Source organism: Gracilinanus agilis, chromosome 2, assembly GCF_016433145.1.
Source record: "Gracilinanus agilis isolate LMUSP501 chromosome 2, AgileGrace, whole genome shotgun sequence".
Lineage (NCBI taxonomy): Eukaryota > Metazoa > Chordata > Mammalia > Didelphimorphia > Didelphidae > Gracilinanus > Gracilinanus agilis.
Genome location: NC_058131.1, coordinates 478111952 through 478129693, shown reverse-complemented (window position 1 = coordinate 478129693; position 17742 = coordinate 478111952). Strand labels below are relative to the sequence as shown.

General features: G+C 37.8%; 1 protein-coding gene across 1 annotated transcript in view; it reads left to right on the top strand.

Annotated features, from left to right (window-relative positions):
* Nucleotides 1-17742, top strand: part of DPF3 (double PHD fingers 3) — a 414482-nt gene that overhangs the window by 253855 nt on the left and 142885 nt on the right. Inside the window, exons 5-6 of the mRNA XM_044659971.1 lie at nt 7947-8042; nt 17012-17090. Of these exons, the coding sequence (XP_044515906.1) occupies nt 7947-8042; nt 17012-17090 (175 nt within the window). The remainder of the gene's footprint in view (nt 1-7946; nt 8043-17011; nt 17091-17742) is intronic.

Below are 17742 nucleotides of genomic sequence, written 5' to 3'. Positions count from 1 at the left end.
CAAGAGTCAGAGTCCAAGTTGAAGCTGAGCTCCAAGCCCCTGATCCAACCTGAAGTGGCCAGCAAAGCTCCTTCAAAAACTATCTCCAGAAGACATTTTTTCCAGACTATCTTCTCAAAGACAATCTGAGGGAGTTTATGGTGCTGAAGGTGTCAACTCTTATCAAAGGCCTCTGTACAGTTTTGGAATCCATATCTCCCATCCTCTGAAGGTGTAAACCCTTATAAAAGGATTCACAAGTTTCTGGAGTTGTCACCCATTTTAGTAAGTGACTTGCAGAACTCCTCCATCTAGTTCAAGCTTTTTGTTGGTTCAATCAAAAGGTAGACAAAGGAGAGTTAACCTGTCTTCACTTAAAAGTTAGTGTTAACTCAAGATAGACAATAGAGTAAAGAATGCTCTTTCACAATACATTGTCACTAAAAAGATAGCAATGCAATATGTGAGTCAGTATAGTAATAGAATGCAGGAGGCAACAATGAATAGACAAATAGCAAGATTATCCATAGCTAACATGCAGGTAGATGATACAGTGGATAGAGTGCCAGGCCTGGAGTCAGGAAGATATGAGTTCAAATCTAGCCTCAGAATCTTACTAGCAAGTGACCTGGACAAATGACTTAATCCTTTTTGCCTCAGATTCCTCATTAGTAAAACAAACTAAAGAATAATAAGAAAATTGCAAATGGGGTCATGAAGACTTGGACATGATTGAAATGACTCAATAGCAACAAACTTGCAAAAGTGTTTATGGGACATAGTAGTTATCATGGGCACTAATCATTATATGCAATCATAATATCTAACATTTACATAGTGTTTTAAGGTTAACAAAACATTTTCTATTTTTAATCCATTTTCAGTTTCATACAAAGCACATATTATGATCTAGTTAAATATATGATCACTTCCTCAGTTTTCCCTGTAATATCAAAATCTCCTCCCTCTTCAGTAGATATGTGTTATTACATAAGAAGGAACAGAAAGCTGTGTGATTTCTCACCTGAAGAAAAGGAGGTGATTTCTGATCTACCTCAGGTACCTATGCCTTGTGGAGACAGACACAAATGTTCTCAGAACTCTGTAGTGATCAAGCTTTCTCTTTGAGGGAGAAAGCTTTTGTAAGCATCAAAAAGGGCAGAAATCTATAATAATTTTGTAAAATTGTGTTTATTATTTAAACTTTTGTAATCCATGAATTTGGAAATGAGATTAATTTCCAGGTCTATCAACCATGGTAGTCAAATATCCTGATGAAAGAGTGTTAGCTTCTGTACTGGTTAAACTTTGACACATAGTCTCTGGCTCACAGTCTGAGAAGATTAGAAGATATCATGAAGTTATAAGCATATAATGAAGATCATGTATCCACAAAATCTTACTTCATGATGTCTGCAAAGCCTCCCTTTATGATCCTGGCTTCTGTCAGATCAGTGCAATGCAATCTTTTAAAAAATAATATTTTCCCCAATTACATGTAAAAACAAATTTTAAACATTCTTTTAAAAAAATTTTGTGTTCCAAATTCTTTCCTTCTTTCCAATTGTTTTCCCCTCCTAATCTTCCCTCCTCCCTAAGATGGTGAGGAATCTGCTATAGATCTTATATGAGCAATTATGTAAAATATTTTTCCATATTAGTCATCTTGTGGAAGAGAGAAGAAGGAGGAGGAGGAGAAGTGGAAGGAGAAGAAGAAGAAAGAGAAGAGGAAGAAGAGAAAGAGGAGGAAGAAAAAAGAAAAAGAAAATGAAATATAGTATGTTTCAGTCTGCATTCAGACTCCATCAGTTATTTCTTTGAGAGAAGATGACATTTTTACTCATGAGTCTCTGGGACTATCTTGGATAACTGCATTGTTAAGAATAATTCACAGTTGTTCATCAAAAATTACTGTTGTCACTGTGTACAATGTTCTTCTGGTTCTGCTCATTTAGCATCAGTTCATGTAAGTCCTTTCCAGATTTTTCCAAAATCATCTTATTTGTCATTTATTTTAGCACAATAGTATCCCATCACAATCATATACCATAACTTGTTCAGCTATTTCCCAGTGTTGTAAAAGACGGGGCACCAGGGGTGTTAAAATGTGACCTGAATGGTTTGTGGGTACACACACTGGGTTGAAGGAGAGACAGGATCAACCAGGACAGGGAGACCAGAGTTCACTGCTAAGCTGGTAACTGTCAAGAATGGCAGTTGGCCCAGCTCACCCTAGGCCAGGGTCTATGGAACCAGCAGGCAAGGTAAAGGTTTTTAACAGTTTAATTAAGAGTAACTAAATAAAAGACGGGATAGGGGATTCTACACTAAAACCTAAAGGGCAAAACCACAGGGCAAAGGGAGGACTTGACTACTCTAATCTAAATGTCCTAAGCCAGGCAGAGCCTAAAGGAGCAGTACTGGAGTCACTGGAAAGGCTGCTTCAATCTTGGTTCCAGCCAGGTTTGACCAGCACAGCTAAAGGGCCTGAGGGTGGCTTTGAGGGTTCTCATGGTAATCCAAAGATGATCACAGGATGCCAAGAGCCAAGGTGGTCCAAGGTACCCAAGTAGAGAGAGTGAGCTTGAGATGCTGTCCACCAGATCCCAAACCACTTCCCACTTGGTGCAGCTCTGCAGGTCTTGTCCACTTGCTGGAAACCTCCACCACTCAGGATCCCAGGGAATCTGGATGCAGGGTTTCCTTAACTCTGAGATTTCCCAGGGTTAGCAACAGTTTGTGCCAACCACTAATGGAGTCTCTCCCAGAGCACAAGCCCTACTTCCTGCTTCTTCATTCCATCTTAGAATTCTCCAGCCCTTCCTGCTAGGTCCAACACTATTACTAAATTAAATCCTAAATAAACCCTCACAACAGTGTACAATTCTTTGCTACCACAAAAAGAGCTGCAATAAATATTTTTGTACAAATGGATACTTTTCTCTTTTTTTTTTATCTCCTTGGGATACAGACATAACCAAGGCAATCTTTTTGAAGACATCAGCTCATAGGCATATGTATAAAATTAGAAAGGAATTTAGAATTCATTTAGTCTAATCCCCTCATCTTACAAATGAGGAAACAGAAGATGAGTACATAAGTGACTTGTCCAAGGCCATAATATGATAAATGACACATGTGAACTTGACCTCAGATGTCTTAACTATAAATCCAGTGTTTTCCCACTGCATTATATTGCTGTGAATTGGAAGTTACTTCTCCATATTTCCATTTTGGGCATGATTCTCAAAGTCCTTGGATTCTGCTAATCAGGCCCTGGAATATTCCAAAACAACCCAGATAAAATATATATATATATATATATATATATATATATATATATATATATATGTAGTACTTAAATTAGGGCTGCTCATTCAGCAATTTGAATGAAGACTTCGTTTGAATTCTAGAAGTTTTAAAATAAAAGGGAGAAAAATATACAAAGTCTATCCCCCAATGATATTTATTTAATGTAATTCTTTATAGCCAAGGTTTCAGGAGGGCTAGAAACAGGAGAGTTGCTACAGATGTCCAAGTCTGCTCAGATATTGGAATACTGATGCAATAACTCCAAAGAATAACTTCCCAGATTTTCCTTTTTGTAGAGGAAAAGACCCATCTTTGACATATGTTAGGGATGCTCCCTTGCTTTCCTTGGCTTCCAGGATGATAATTGGTGGGGAAGCAAGGTGTTCTATTGCTTCCACTTTCAGTTATACCCTTTAGGATTTATAGGTATTGTAACTGGTTGGCAGGAGGAAAGAGAAAAAAAAGGAAAGTGAAGGAGAAAATTTGACACTCCATGGCTGACTTTGTGTCTGTTTACATCGAGATATGATCCTGCTTTTAATGACCTTGACTCATCTTCTATGAAACTCTCCCCTGGGCAGGTGTTTATGTTTCTTTTTTGTTGCCTTTAATTGGGTTATATGGTGTATAGATTTTCTGCTGTATGTACCAGCCGAATATTGATGTGATTTTCTAATGTCTTTCCAAGATCTTCAATGGCTTTTTAAAATTGCTTCTGTTAGAATATTGCCTGGTATTTATACTTAGACTTCTTTGATAACTCCACCTTTTCTTCTCTTGTTCTTGCTAGGCCAGTGGCTACCAAATATGCTGTTTTTTGCACATTCTTAAATGTTTTTATACATGAAGTCAAATATTCTCTCTCCAAGAACGCGCTCATTCATGATGATGAGAGTAGATATCAACTGTTTTGTGTAATTGGTATGCTAATTAGATTCATGGCATCTAACTCAAGATTAACTTAAAAATTATATCTGAATATGTTCATCTCCCTTTCAAAACCATTTGAGACACTGGCACTATACTGGCACTACCATTTCATTATTAGGTGTAATTTCTGGAGTTTGTGTTAAGTAATGATTTTCAATGAACTCGGTGTCTTTGATTTTCCCCTCTTCAGACTTTAGGAGTCCCTCCTTTTGAGTCTTTCTTGTACATCATCATGACTGGCATTTTCCTATATTATTTTGGCATTTTCCCATCTCACTTCTTCCCTTCTCCAATATGAAAGATGACCTGGATTTTAAGAAATATTTTTTCTTGTCATCATTGCCCTGTATCATAAATGCCACCATCACCACCATCATGACTATTGCTTTTGTTGCTGTTGCCTACTGATGCTGCTACTGCTACTACCTCTACACAGATTCTGTTCTTGAGACGAGGCTTCCTAACCCTCAGGCCAGGGTTTTCTCCATTAGACTCACCATGCTCTTTCTTTGCCAGGGTGCTATTTCATGGCCAAGGGAAAATGGATCATTGCCCTGACAGACATAGATGTAGCTGATGGCTATGCAGCTAATTTCAGTGGAGAGGCCAGAAATTGATGTCTGAACTACTTTGAATTTTTTAGGAGGAATAATTTGATATACATGTAGAAAGAGCATAATCTTCATGCAAAGGACTCTGGACTTGGAGTCAGAAGATCATGGTTCATAGACCAGCTCTGCTACCAGACCATAGACAAGTCACTGAACTTCTCAAAAATCTCAGTTTCTCCATGCATAAAAAGGAAAATAATTTCCTTCCTACCTTTCTACAGAGTTATTTTGAGGATAACCTTTATAAACCATGAAGTTTTATGTATGTAAATGCCAGTGACTCTTTTGTGTACATTGATGGCATTGTATTAATAACATGATTTTGTCTACTGTAGTTAGGATGCAGGGCATTTTTCCTTGGCAAGAAGGTGGCAGGAGAAGGCTATGTAATTGCCTCTCATGAAGCCTTTGCTTTGTATGAAAGGCTTGAAAGTGGTGTCAACTATTGCCAAATGAAGTGACATGAATGATAATTCCTGATTTCTAACTGGTAACTGGTGCTTTTCAAAATTCAAAACTGATACTATTTTACCCATGCAAAAATCCAGTGAGAACTGAAGACTATTCTAATCCTTCAAGCATCAGTGATTTCTATCAGTGTGGGCATTTCTTCTATTGACACAGATTGCAATTCCTCTACGCCTTACACAAGTTTCTGTATTCAAAAGAAACCTATCATTTGTGGCCAAATCTTTAGCTGATGAGACACTGAGCCTTACAAGAAGCCTTAAAGACTTGGCACAACCTTTAAGACCTTTGCTCCATTGGCATAACTTTTGATATTCCAGTCTTCTCCATGTCATGATGGGGCATTGGAGTAGGACTTGCAAGGAGGAAGGTTGGGCCAGGATGATATGTTTAGTTTTGTTTTAAGATGGTAAAAGAGGCACAAGAAGTCTGTTAAGTGACCTAAGGTTACACACTGAGTGAATGATGATAAGGACACAATTAGAACACAGGATTCCTGGCACCTAGTTAACTGATTTATTTTTCCCATCTTGAATTATGGCGCCTTGTCCTTTTAATCCATGTTAAAAAACCCTGAGAGATATAATGAACATGTACCCACTTAACTAATAGGTACAAATAAGCGAAATAAAGGGCATGACAGAGATGCCAATGTAGTCTAATCAAAGAAGCCAAGTAATGACCGGACTTTGAAAGCCAACGAAATTTGAGGCCCATAATATTAAACAGCTAGAAATGTATGTCCCTGAAATGAGACTAATAATGTTAATGAAATTCTCAGGGTAATTTTTGAGGAGTAATTAAATAAATGATCATTTAGCCAAATAAAAAAATTCAATGAGTATTAAGTAATGCATTTTAAATAATAATAATTTGTTATATTTAAACAACAATGGGTTATTATTAACTGCATATTAATGTTGAATTGATTAGACAAATAGGAAGTTACTTTTTTTCCTTAACCAGAGCAAAGTTCTAGAAAGGCAGGAGGAGAAGAAAAAAAACATTTTCATGTTTCAAAGAGGACACTTCAAGAAGAGAAAGGAAAGTTACACTTTGAAAAAGCTTTATTGAAAACTCTTAGATGGACCCAGAGAGAGCTTTGTTGGACCATTCCAAATTATTTACTTATTTATTATCTTGAATTTAATGAATATCAGGTGAAAAGAGACTATTTCCTTATGTTAAGTAGAACAGTAGAGGATTATATATGGAAACATGAATATTATATACAGGTTCCTTTTCCTATTCTTTTAAATATACATGACATATATATATATATATATATATATATATATTTACAAAATAAATTCAACATGTTCCTTTGAAAGCTGTCCTGCTTATATGTGATTCCTTCTGACATTGCTTCAATTCTCTTCTGTGCATTAAAAAAGTGCTTCAATGACCCTTTTTTCTTCTTTAGACAGCCCTGACATTAGATATTCTTCCTCCAGACTCTTCTCCCCCCTTGCTATAAATGAACAACTCTTAAAGACTTAGAATTCTAGAGGATCAATGATGAAAAATCCCACCCATCTCCTGATAGAGGTGGTAGACACAGGGTGAAGAATAAGATATATATTTTTTGGGTATGAGTGGTGTCAGAATTGGTTTTGCTTGACTATACATGTTTGTTACAAGGGTTTCCTTTTTCTTCTTTGGGAAGAGGGAGAGGAGTTGCTAAGGGACTGAGGAAAAACAAATGATCATTAATTGAAAAAAATTAAAAATAAGCAAAATCAAGCAAAACAAATCTTCACATTTACCATTGTGTGTGTACTTGTTGCTCATGCAGATATATGAATGTCTACATGGGTCTGTCTAAATATGGATTATAGGGAGGTATCAATAGATATCTCTGGAATTTTACCTACCCTTCTCCACGGGAGACTTTGATTCTGCCAGGAGGAGAACAGATCAAGTTATGAGACTGGCCCACTCTATTTTCAGAGAGAGGATGCCAGACTAGAATTTTATCTATTTGCGCTGCCACTTCCTTTCTTCCACCCTCCTCCTCCCATGATAAATATTCCTACTTTAGGGGAAATAATTTTTTAAGTTCAAGCTATTCACAAAATTACTCTCTCTTTGGGGAAGGAGTGTCCCAAGCCATATCTGAAGACTTGATTCTTTTCTCACTGGATGCTAGTTATACAAAGACTATCATCATGAATTACAAGTCCTCCAAAAATTGTTATTTTTCTTTTTTGTCATCTTTGCCAATCAGATAAGTATGAGGTTGAATTTCAGAATTGATTTAAAGCGAATTTTCCTAATTATTAGTGATTTTAATCTTTTTGATGTGGCTATTGATTTCTTGGATTTTTTAAATATCAGTTTTTTTTTTAAAGGAATCCCTTCTTGGGAAAACCAAGTTGCTAAAGCTTGATGGCTTTGGAATGTTTAGGGTTGGAGGAGATTGATGGTGCTGGAAGAAGATCCATGTAGACAAATTGCCAAATCCATGGGCAGGACTTCTGTTCTCTAGGCATCCCTAACATCTTCATTTGAAGTTTCTACACTATGATAATTATAATTTAAAAATCTTATTGGTTGAATTCTTCTTCCTTCTCCTCTTTCCCCTTGCTTCCTCTTTTCTTGGTCATTCCCTTATCAAATTTTGCCATTATCTTTCTGTAATTGCAGAGGGTTCTGGAAAATGATGAAAATGTAGAAGAAGTAAATGAAGAGGAGGATTTAGAAGAAGATACTCCTAAACGAAAGAACAGGACCAGAGGACGGGTAAGTTAGGGGCTCTACATAGAAGGAAAAGAAGTTACGGAAACTTGGGCCATGGACCTAGAACTTGAAGGGACGGCAGAGACCATCTAGCCTGCCCTCATTATTTTAATCTGAGGAAATGCAATCCCAGGAGAGGTTAAATGACTTGCCTAAGGTAATTTAGATAGTAAACAGCCAAGATAGGATTTGAACCCATATCCTCAGACTCCAGAGCCAGTACTTTTTTTCTACTGCCTCAGGAAGGACATTGTTCCTCATTCCATGGAGGAAAGCTTCAACTTCTGCCACAAGCAGTCAGAGAGGAGAAAGCTTACTTGGAAAATATTCAACCAGGGTAACTAAAAAGATGAAAATAAGCTCTGATTGTTAATAGATAAGGAGGTGGGGATGGAGTTAGAAGCTTTCTGTTTCTCTGTTTTGGTATATTTCCCATAGTTGGAACAATATTCCACAGAAAGCATTATTTTGGGCCATGGTCCTCAGGCATGCCTGGGGCTATTTGTCAGCTCAGTTGTGAAAATAAGAAAGCCCCAGTTCTTTAGAGGGTTGGTTTACTGAGAGTCAAAGTAGTTTAATGGAAAGAATGTTGGAGTTGGATATAGGATACTGGGTTCGAATAAAGGCTCTGACAATTACTAGCTATGTGACTATGGGAAGGAAGGAAGGAAAGAAGGAAAGGAAAAAGAAGGAAGGAAGGAGGGAAAGAAGTGAAGAAGGAAAAGAGGAAGAAGGCAGGAAGGAGGTAGGAGGGAAGGAAGAAGGGAAAGGACAAAAGAGGGAAGTAAGGAAGAAGGGAAGGAGGGAAGAAAATGAGCATTTATTATGTGCCTACTACATACCAGGCAATGATAAGTGCTTTGCAAATATTATCTCATTTGATCCTCATAGTAACCCTAGGAGGTAGGTGCTATCACTATTCCTATTTTAAAGTTGAGGAAAGTGGGGCAAATAGAAGTTAAATGCAGGGTCACACAGTAGAAGTATCTGAGTTTGGATTTGAACTCAGGTCTTCCTGATTCCAGGCCAAGTGTTCTCTCCACTTTTCTTACCTAGTTGCCTTTTGGGCAAGTCATTTAAACTCTCTCAACTTTCCTTACCTATAAAGTAGAGATATTAATATTTTCCCAAGAGTTGCAAGGAGGAATTAATAGAATGGGAGTTTTACTTGTTTTGTTACTTTGGGGAAGTCATTTCACCTCCTACATGCCTCAGGCAAAACTTTAGGATTTAGGATCTGTGTCATATGTGGGTTGTAATCAATACTGGTTGGTGTAGTTTGTTATGCTGATGAAATCATAGATCTTTGGATATTTGGGTAATATTTGCTATGCCTCATAGGTTTCTTTTGCAAAACATGCTTAGTAAATTTTAAAGCATCATATAAATGTGAAACAGTACTATATTATTATTATTTAAAATTCTTACCTCCTATTTTAGAATTGATACTAAGTATTGATTCCCAGGCAGGAGAATAGTAAGAGCTAGGCAACTGGGGGTAAGAGACTTGCCAAGGTCACACAGTGAAGAAGTGTCTGAGGTCATATTTGATCCCAGGACCTCCCACCTACATGCCTGGTTCTCTCCTGAGTCACCTAGCTACCCCTACTATTATTATTCCTGGACTAATAATAAAAATATTTGCATTTTGGTTTCTCCTCTATTCCTTAGCACCTTTGAGACTGTGAGGAAGTTGATCAGTTTCCCTGTGCCTCAATTTCTCAATTTGTAAATTGGAGATAATTCCTTCCTCACATTCTGGTGTTGGTATGAACATAAAATAAGACAATGATTTCCAAATATTCTGTAAACGTGAGGTGTTATTATTATGTCTTGTGGTGAGGGAACTTGGGAGTTGGGGTCAGAGAACCATATATACTTCAGGTTTTGGGCTACTTGAGACCTGTCATATGGAAGCATATGGAAATGGGACACCTCATTTGGGTGATTGAGTCTCTTATTTGGTGGTTAGGGGGGAAATGCATGTTCATGATATAGAGATATTCACAGATTTCCAACCAGAAGTAGGCAATTTGTGCCCCTTTAGCTCTGCTAATGTTATTTGACTTTCTTGCTCTTAGACATGGGCTCATCGAGGTCTAAAGGATCTTTGGAAGATCGACTGATCCAGTCTTTTTTCCTTGCTAATGATATGTATTATGAAACTTTAAAAGTTCAATTTGCATTTATTAAGTGCCTGCTGTTATCCATGTCCTGTGCCAGGTACTGAGAATACCGAAAGGCATGGAAGTGGAAGTTATGGTTTGTGTGGAAAGGGCCAGGAGGAAACCTATTTCACTGAAGTTGGTGTGTGTTGGGAGTAATGGTACATACTATTGGATAGTGATGATGGAGATTATGGAGGGCATAAAACTAGGGTAGGAATTTGAACTTCCCACATTAGGTAATAGGGAATCTTTATAGGTTTTGAGAAGGGAAGTGACAGGTCAGTGATGTTCACGGAAGATGATTCTGATGGTAGAACATGTAGGATGTAGAGACCGGTGACAGGAGATCAGGAGGGCATTATATCAATATGGATGTGAGGTGCTGCGATAGGATTGCAGCAGTGGGAATGGAGAGAAAGAAACAGATCCAAAAACCATTTCAAAGGGAAAAAAGATATAGAGATTGATTGTATGGAGTTAGTGAAGGAGAGGCAGGAGTCAAAGATGACTCAGGCAGTGAACAAACATTTACTTGGAAGGGTGGTGGCATCATGGACAGGATTTCCTTGCAGAATTTTATTACATGCTCTGGGTGCCTTATTCATATTTTGCAGGTAAGGAAATGAGACACAGGGAGAAGAAGCATTTGTAAAATTACACAAGTGGTTAAACATCAGAGCTAGAAATGAAACTCTATTTCTTGGCTAAGGCTCTCCTCCCTCTTTTGAGCCCTTTCCTCTCACTGTATTTTTTCTTTTTGACTTGTTTCTGTCATCATGCTTTACCATTTTCACCTGCTCAGAGATTGCTGTGACAGAACTCTGAAGTGAATACATCAAGTTGTCCCATGTAGCACTGCAATAATTGTAGCACCACTGTGCTTTTTCTTATTTTTTTGGAACGATATCGATAATAGCACCAATCTCTCAGGGTTGTTGTGAGGATCAAATGAAGTTTTATTTGTCACTTAGTGCCAAATTGTATGTATTTGTATGCCAGTCACTTAGCACAGTGACTGGCATATAGGAGGCACTTAATAAATGCTGTCTTCCTTCCTTCCTTCGTTCGTTCCTTCATTCCTTCCTTCCTTTCTTCCTTTCTTCCTTTCTTCCTTCCTTCCTTGCTTCCTTCCTATTAACTATTAATGTCCATTTGTAGAGAGCCTTACATCTTACAAAACACACTCACATGCATAAACATCCATGAAATAGTGAAAACTAGCATCTCTCTTTCATATATGGTACCACTGAGGCTCAGAGAGATTGTCATTTGCCTAGGTTACTCAAATTCTGAATGGTGGAACCAGCACTACTGATTTCTTGTACTCCTGGGTCTTTCTGCTTTCTTGTGGTGCCTCTGCATTTGGCTAAGAAAATGAGGGCAATGGAGGGCAAATAACTTTTTGGGCTTGAGTCACCTTCAGTAATTTAGTTGGTCTCTCAGAGTAATACATTGCCTATTTCTTTCAGTTCCCTCTCAAGGTCAACTCTCTGAAATGGGAGTATGAGGAGAGGAGAGAGGGAGGGTAAAGAAAGAAAGAGAGGGGAAATAAGATGGAGAGAATTAGTGGGAGTGGAGAATGAATGTTCTAATTTGTTTTAGAGACAAGCAGATCAGGCAGGAGACAGGAGATGATACCTCAGGCATTATGGTGCTGTCTATGTAATATTGTGTATGTCAGTTTAGTCCGCCTATCTATGCTTGGTCTAGGAAGGAAACACAATATATCTTGGTGTCTCTTTACTGTTCTTTTTATTTTTAAAATTGTTATCGGGATCTTTTCTTTTCATATTGCCTGAATTTCAAAATATAGCCTTCTCTCTCCCCTATCCAGTGACAAAGAGTAAGAAAGAGGGAATAAAAACAGTTTACCAAAGATGATCAATACATATCCTTCCCAAACCCCTTTGAAAGGAAGTATATTTTTCCATTTCTTCTCTGGGGCTAATTTTAGTCTAAATAAGCAGTTAAATCCTGTAAAGAACAGACCTGAGTTCAAAACCTGCCTCAAGCATTAACTGTGTGGTCCTGGGTAAATGTGTTTTTTTGCTCTGTGTCTCAGTTTCCTCATCTGTAAAATTAAGGGACTGGACTTAGATTCCCTTCTAGCTCAAAATCCTAAGTTCTTACATCGTTTTGTTACTTTTATTTCTCATTTCGTTTACATAATTGTAGTCACTGTGTACATTGTTTTCTGGCACTTTGTCCATCAGTTCATAGGCCTACCCATGCTACCCTGAATTCTTCACATCCATCAATTCTTATGGTGCAGTAATATTCTATTATTCATATGCCATAATTTATTTAGCTGTCACTCAGTTGATAAGTATCTACTTTGTTTCCAGTTATTTTCTACCTTCAAAAGTGCTGCTGTGAATATTTTTGGGATAGATATAGCCTTTTTCTCTCTTTGACTTGCTTAGAGTAGGAGTTAAATTTCCATGTCAAAGGCTAGGGACATTTTAGTATAATTCCAAATTTCCTGGAATGGTTAAGCCAGTGATTCCCAAAGTAGGCGCCACCACCCCCTGGTGGGTGCTGCAGTGATCCAGGGAGGCGGTGATGGACACAGGTGCATTTATCTTTCCTATTAATTGCTATTAAAATTAAAAAAAATTAATTTCCAGGGGCGCTAAGTAATTTTTTTCTGGAAAGGGGGTGGTAGGCCAAAAAGGTTTCGGAACCACTGGGTTAAGTCAATTCAGATATCTGCCAACAGCGTATTAGGTAATTTACTTTTTGACAACCCCCTCAGCACTGTCTTTTTTCTTAATTTGCTGTCTTTGTGAATAATTAGCTAGGTGTGAGATGAGACCTGGTATGTAAAGGGAGAGTGTGAAAGGTAACAGGCCTAGTTTTTTTCTTTTTTTCTTTTCCATCACTTTCCCCACAATTTCCTTCCAGCATCCACATGCTCCTAACTTTTTTCGACTCTTCCCTTGTTTTGGGGAGCCAGAACTATGACCTAGACATTACTGTTACAGATGGTTTGAACCTATCTAGCTTGAGGCATGGCCAGGCTAAATATGCCTCTCTACTGGCTAATGCCAAATTTCAGATTTTGCTCTCGCTAAAGTTATAATGGGAAAGCTGGCTTCTCTCTTTCACTTAAAGCCACTCAAAGCTTTTTTGAAATCCCCAAGTGAATCAGTGAACTGAGCCTTTGGTACAAGGTGAAGATCCTGTTGGGTAAATAATAATAACAATAATTCATATACACATGATACTTTATGGTAAAGTCCTTGAGGACAGGGATTGCTTTTTGCCTTTCTTCTTATCTCCAGAGCTTAGCAAAGAGCCAAGCATATAGTGGGAGCTTAATGAATCCTTGGTGACTTAACTTGACAAGGTACTTTCTCCACTTTCTCCCTGTGAGTGTGAGTGTAATATAGCTGTACCCTCATTTTACAGATAAGGAAATGGAGATTTAAAGAGTTTAAATAATTTGTGGAAGAAAATATAACTAGTAAGAATCAGAGCCAGGATTTGGATCCAGGTCTTTCCCAAGTCCAAGATTTGTCCTTTTCCCACTGCATTATGAATTAAAGAATTATAGCTTTTAAAAGTCTCACCAATTTGCCTTCAATTAGGACTACTTATATCTTAAAAATTCATTGTTATTGTTCAGTTATGTCAGTGGTGTCCGACTTTTTGTGACCCCCATTTGGGATTTCCTTGGCAAAGATCCTGGAAAGGCTTATCATTTCCTTCTCCAACTTATTTTACAGATAAGGAAACTGAGGCCAACAGGGTTAAGTTCCTTGCTCAGGGTGACACAGCAGAGACCAGATTTGAACTCTGGAAGCTGAGTCTTCCTGACTCATGGCCCAGCACTCTGCCCTATGGAGCCACCTAGTTGCCTTTAAAGTTTCCTAGGCAGATCAAAATGTGGCCTAAAACTTTTAGTTCTTCAGAGAACGAAATCATGCCGCTTTCCCTTTTAGCATCTTTAACAACATTCACCATAAGCTAGTTCTTCACAATATGTACCTTCAATTCCTAGGATTTTGATCATGGGTTGTGTAAGAGGGAAATAGGTTTTAAAACAGATTTGGAAAACCTATTTCCCTCTTACAGTTGTGATTTTTAAATTTTATAATATAACTATAATATAATAAAATTAATTTTAATTAATTCCATACAAATGGAAAATAGTTGTTTTCAACTATTATGTACTTATATTTAACGAAGCCAATCTGTCCCTCAGTATTATTGATTAAAAATCTCTCCCTCAGTATTATGGTTAAAAATACTCAAAGAAGGGCAGCTAGGCGGCTCAATGAATAGAGAGTCAAGCCTAGAGATGGAAAGTTTAAATCTAGCCTCAGACACTTTCTAGCTTTGTGACCCTGGACAAGTCACTTAAACCCAGTTGCCTAGCCCTTACCTCTCTTCTGCCTTGGAACCTATGCTTAGTATGGATTCTAAGGCAGAAGGGAAGGGTTTTAAAAAAATACTCAAATACTATAGTCATAATGGTGTGTGCAGATGTATGTGTGTGTATGCTATATGTGTGCATATAGGCACTGCAATAGGTGCTTGGGGACAAGAGAAAATGGTCTCTAACCTCAAAGACTTTTTATAAGGTATCAGGGAAGAGGAGGCATTACATCATTAACTCTAGTGCGTGTTACCCATGGAGAGTCCCCATAAGAAAACTTTCTCCAACTCTGACCTCAAGTAGACCCAAGTTCAGCCTTGGGGAGCCCTGACCTCAAAGAGAAGAAATCAGGCTATTCTCTTGATGTGTCTGGTTTATATTCTTTCACCTCTATGGCACCAAGAAAATTTGTTGTTTTTTTTTTTTTAAATCATAAACATTTATTTAGAGGTTAGGAGTAAGCAATAGGGCTTTGGTCAAATCAAATAGAAAATCACACTACATAGCAGTGAGTAACCCTTTCTTTAGAGGTCTATTATTGTGCTGAGTAATTCTTCTGTTTGTTTCTCTACACTGGTACTTCCCTCCACAGAATTTTTTAACTCTTAATTTCTATCTTATAATCAATATTGGGAATTGGTTCCAAGGCAGAAGAGTGGAAAGGAGTAGGCGGTGGGGATTAAGTGACTTTCCCAGGGACACACAGCTCAAATTTTTTTTTCTATTTTTTGCCATTCTAAACTTGAGAGACACCAAAGAAACATGACTATTTGTGTTCATGAAGCGTGGGAAAAAAGGACTGTGTGTGAAGCCTTAAGTCTATTAGGTACAGCTTACTTTTTAGGGAAAAACGGAATAGATTGAACAAGTCAGTTTCAAAATTGCCCTATTGTCTGTATTTCCCTCTGAATTTTACTTTGGGTTCTTTTCTGCACATTTAAAAAAGTATTTCAATGGCTCTCTTCTGTTTTTATATTTTAGCATCACTGCTACTATCCTGATTTTTTCCCCTCAAATCCTTTCCAAATTAAAAAAAAATTCTCCCTGCAACAAATGAGCAAATTCAGATAAAAGAGAATCTCCACACTGGCCATGTCTGAATGAATTTGTATGTCTCCTGTACCTCAGGTCTATCACCTCTCTATCTGGAGAGTGGATGGTAGCATGTCTCATTCTCAGTTCTCTGGAGTTGCAGTTGATTAGACTAGTGTTCTTCAAAACTTTTCAAAGTTGTTTCCCTTTACAATGTTATTGCATAGAAAAAGGGGTTCTTAGCCTTTTCTGTGTCATGGACTCTTTTGCAAGACTGATGAAACCTATAGATCTCTTCTCAATATCATATTTCAAAATAATTAAAGGGAATGTTAAACTTCAATTAGAGTTTAGAGAATATGAAGATTCATTTTTTCCCCATTGAAGTTTACAGATTCCCCTTAATTACATCCCTGAATATTGAAATTTTTTCTCAATTAAGTTTACAGATTTCCATGGACCCCAAGTTAAAAACTCCTGTCTTCTTAAACTTGAACAAGAATCCCATAAATACCACCTGATCATTGTGAATAATCCTTGTGATAACTTCCTGGAGTCTTTTTGCTAGTATTTTATTTAAGATTTTTGCATCTATGTTCATTAAGGAGATTGGTTTTAGTTTTCTTTTTCTGTTTTTGGTCTGCCTGGCTTGGTATCAGTACTATATTTGTGTCACAAAAGGAATTTGGTAAAACTCCTTCATTGCTTATTTTGTCAAATAATTTGTATAGTATTGGAATTAATTGTTCTTTAAATGTTTGATAGAATTCACTTGTGAATCCATCTGGCCCTGGAGATTTTTTCTAAGGAAATTCCTTGATGGCTTGTTCAATTTCTTTTTCTGAGATGGGATTATTTAAGTATTCTATTTCCTCTTTTGTTAATCTAGGCAATTTATTTTATAAATATTCATCCATTTCACTTAGATTGTCATATTTATTGCCATATAATTGAGCAAGGTAATTCTTAATACATTAATTTCCTCTTAATTAGAGGTGAGATCACCCTTTTCATCTTTAATACTGTTAATTTGATTCTCTTCTTTCTTTCTTTTTTTATTATTAGATTAACTGTACTTTATTTTATTTGTGAAAAATAAAATTCTTAAGCACTTACTTTGTGCCAAGCACTATGCTAAGGCTTGGGGACACAAGATCTCTCAATGATTTTGTATTCCACTTTAGGGGGAGAACACATAGAAGAAAGCTGAACTACGAGAGGCAGAGATATCTTAAGGATTCAGTGGTAGAGTGGATGGCAAAGTGTATAAGCAGATCAGATGGAAATATTTGAGGTTTCTGATAGTAAAGCACCAGTAAGGCTCAGAGGATCTTGGGGGCCAAACGAGGAGCTAGAGAGCACATGACTAAATCCTTAAATTCTCTTTATAGGCCCGTGGTTCTGCTGGTGGCAGGAGGAGGAATGATGCTTCCTCTCAGGAAGACCAGGATAAACCGTACGTCTGTGATAGTAAGTATGGCCTCACTGCTCTTCCTATCTCTCCCTTTCCCTATCCTCCCATTCTACTGTACCTTACAATCCCTTGGCTGTCAGCCTGGTACAACTGGCTTTAGTTGCTCCCTGGGTTTCCTCATCCTCTCCTTTTTAGGGAGACTTTTTTTTTTTTGTTGTTCTCTGGCTTGCATGTTGTGGGCTGCTGCTGCTGCTATTGCTGCTGCTGCTGCTACTATGAAGGATGAACAATAATGCTGCTGCAGCTGCCACCTCCTCCTCTTTTTTCTTTCTTCTCCTTCTCCTTTTGCTGCTGCTACTTCCTCTGTGAGTGTTTCTGCATGAGGGGGAAAGAAGTGAAATGGAAAGATCCCTACAGCAAGATTCCTGCTGGGTCCAGGGCTGCAGTAGTTCATCTCTCTGGCATTGCGCTCTTTCATGGCTTCTCTCTCTCTCTCTCTCTCTCTCTCTCTCTCTCTCTCTCTCTCTCTCTCTCTCTCTCTCTCTCCTTCTCTTCCTTTTTCCCACCCTCTAACCCTCCCTCTTTCTCTTTTTCCCTCTTTCTCTCCTCTTTCCTTCCTCTTCCTTTCCCTCTCCCTCATTCTCTCCTCTCTATCCTTTCTTTCCCTTTCTTTCTTCTTTCTCATTCTCTCTTTCCCCATCTCCTTCC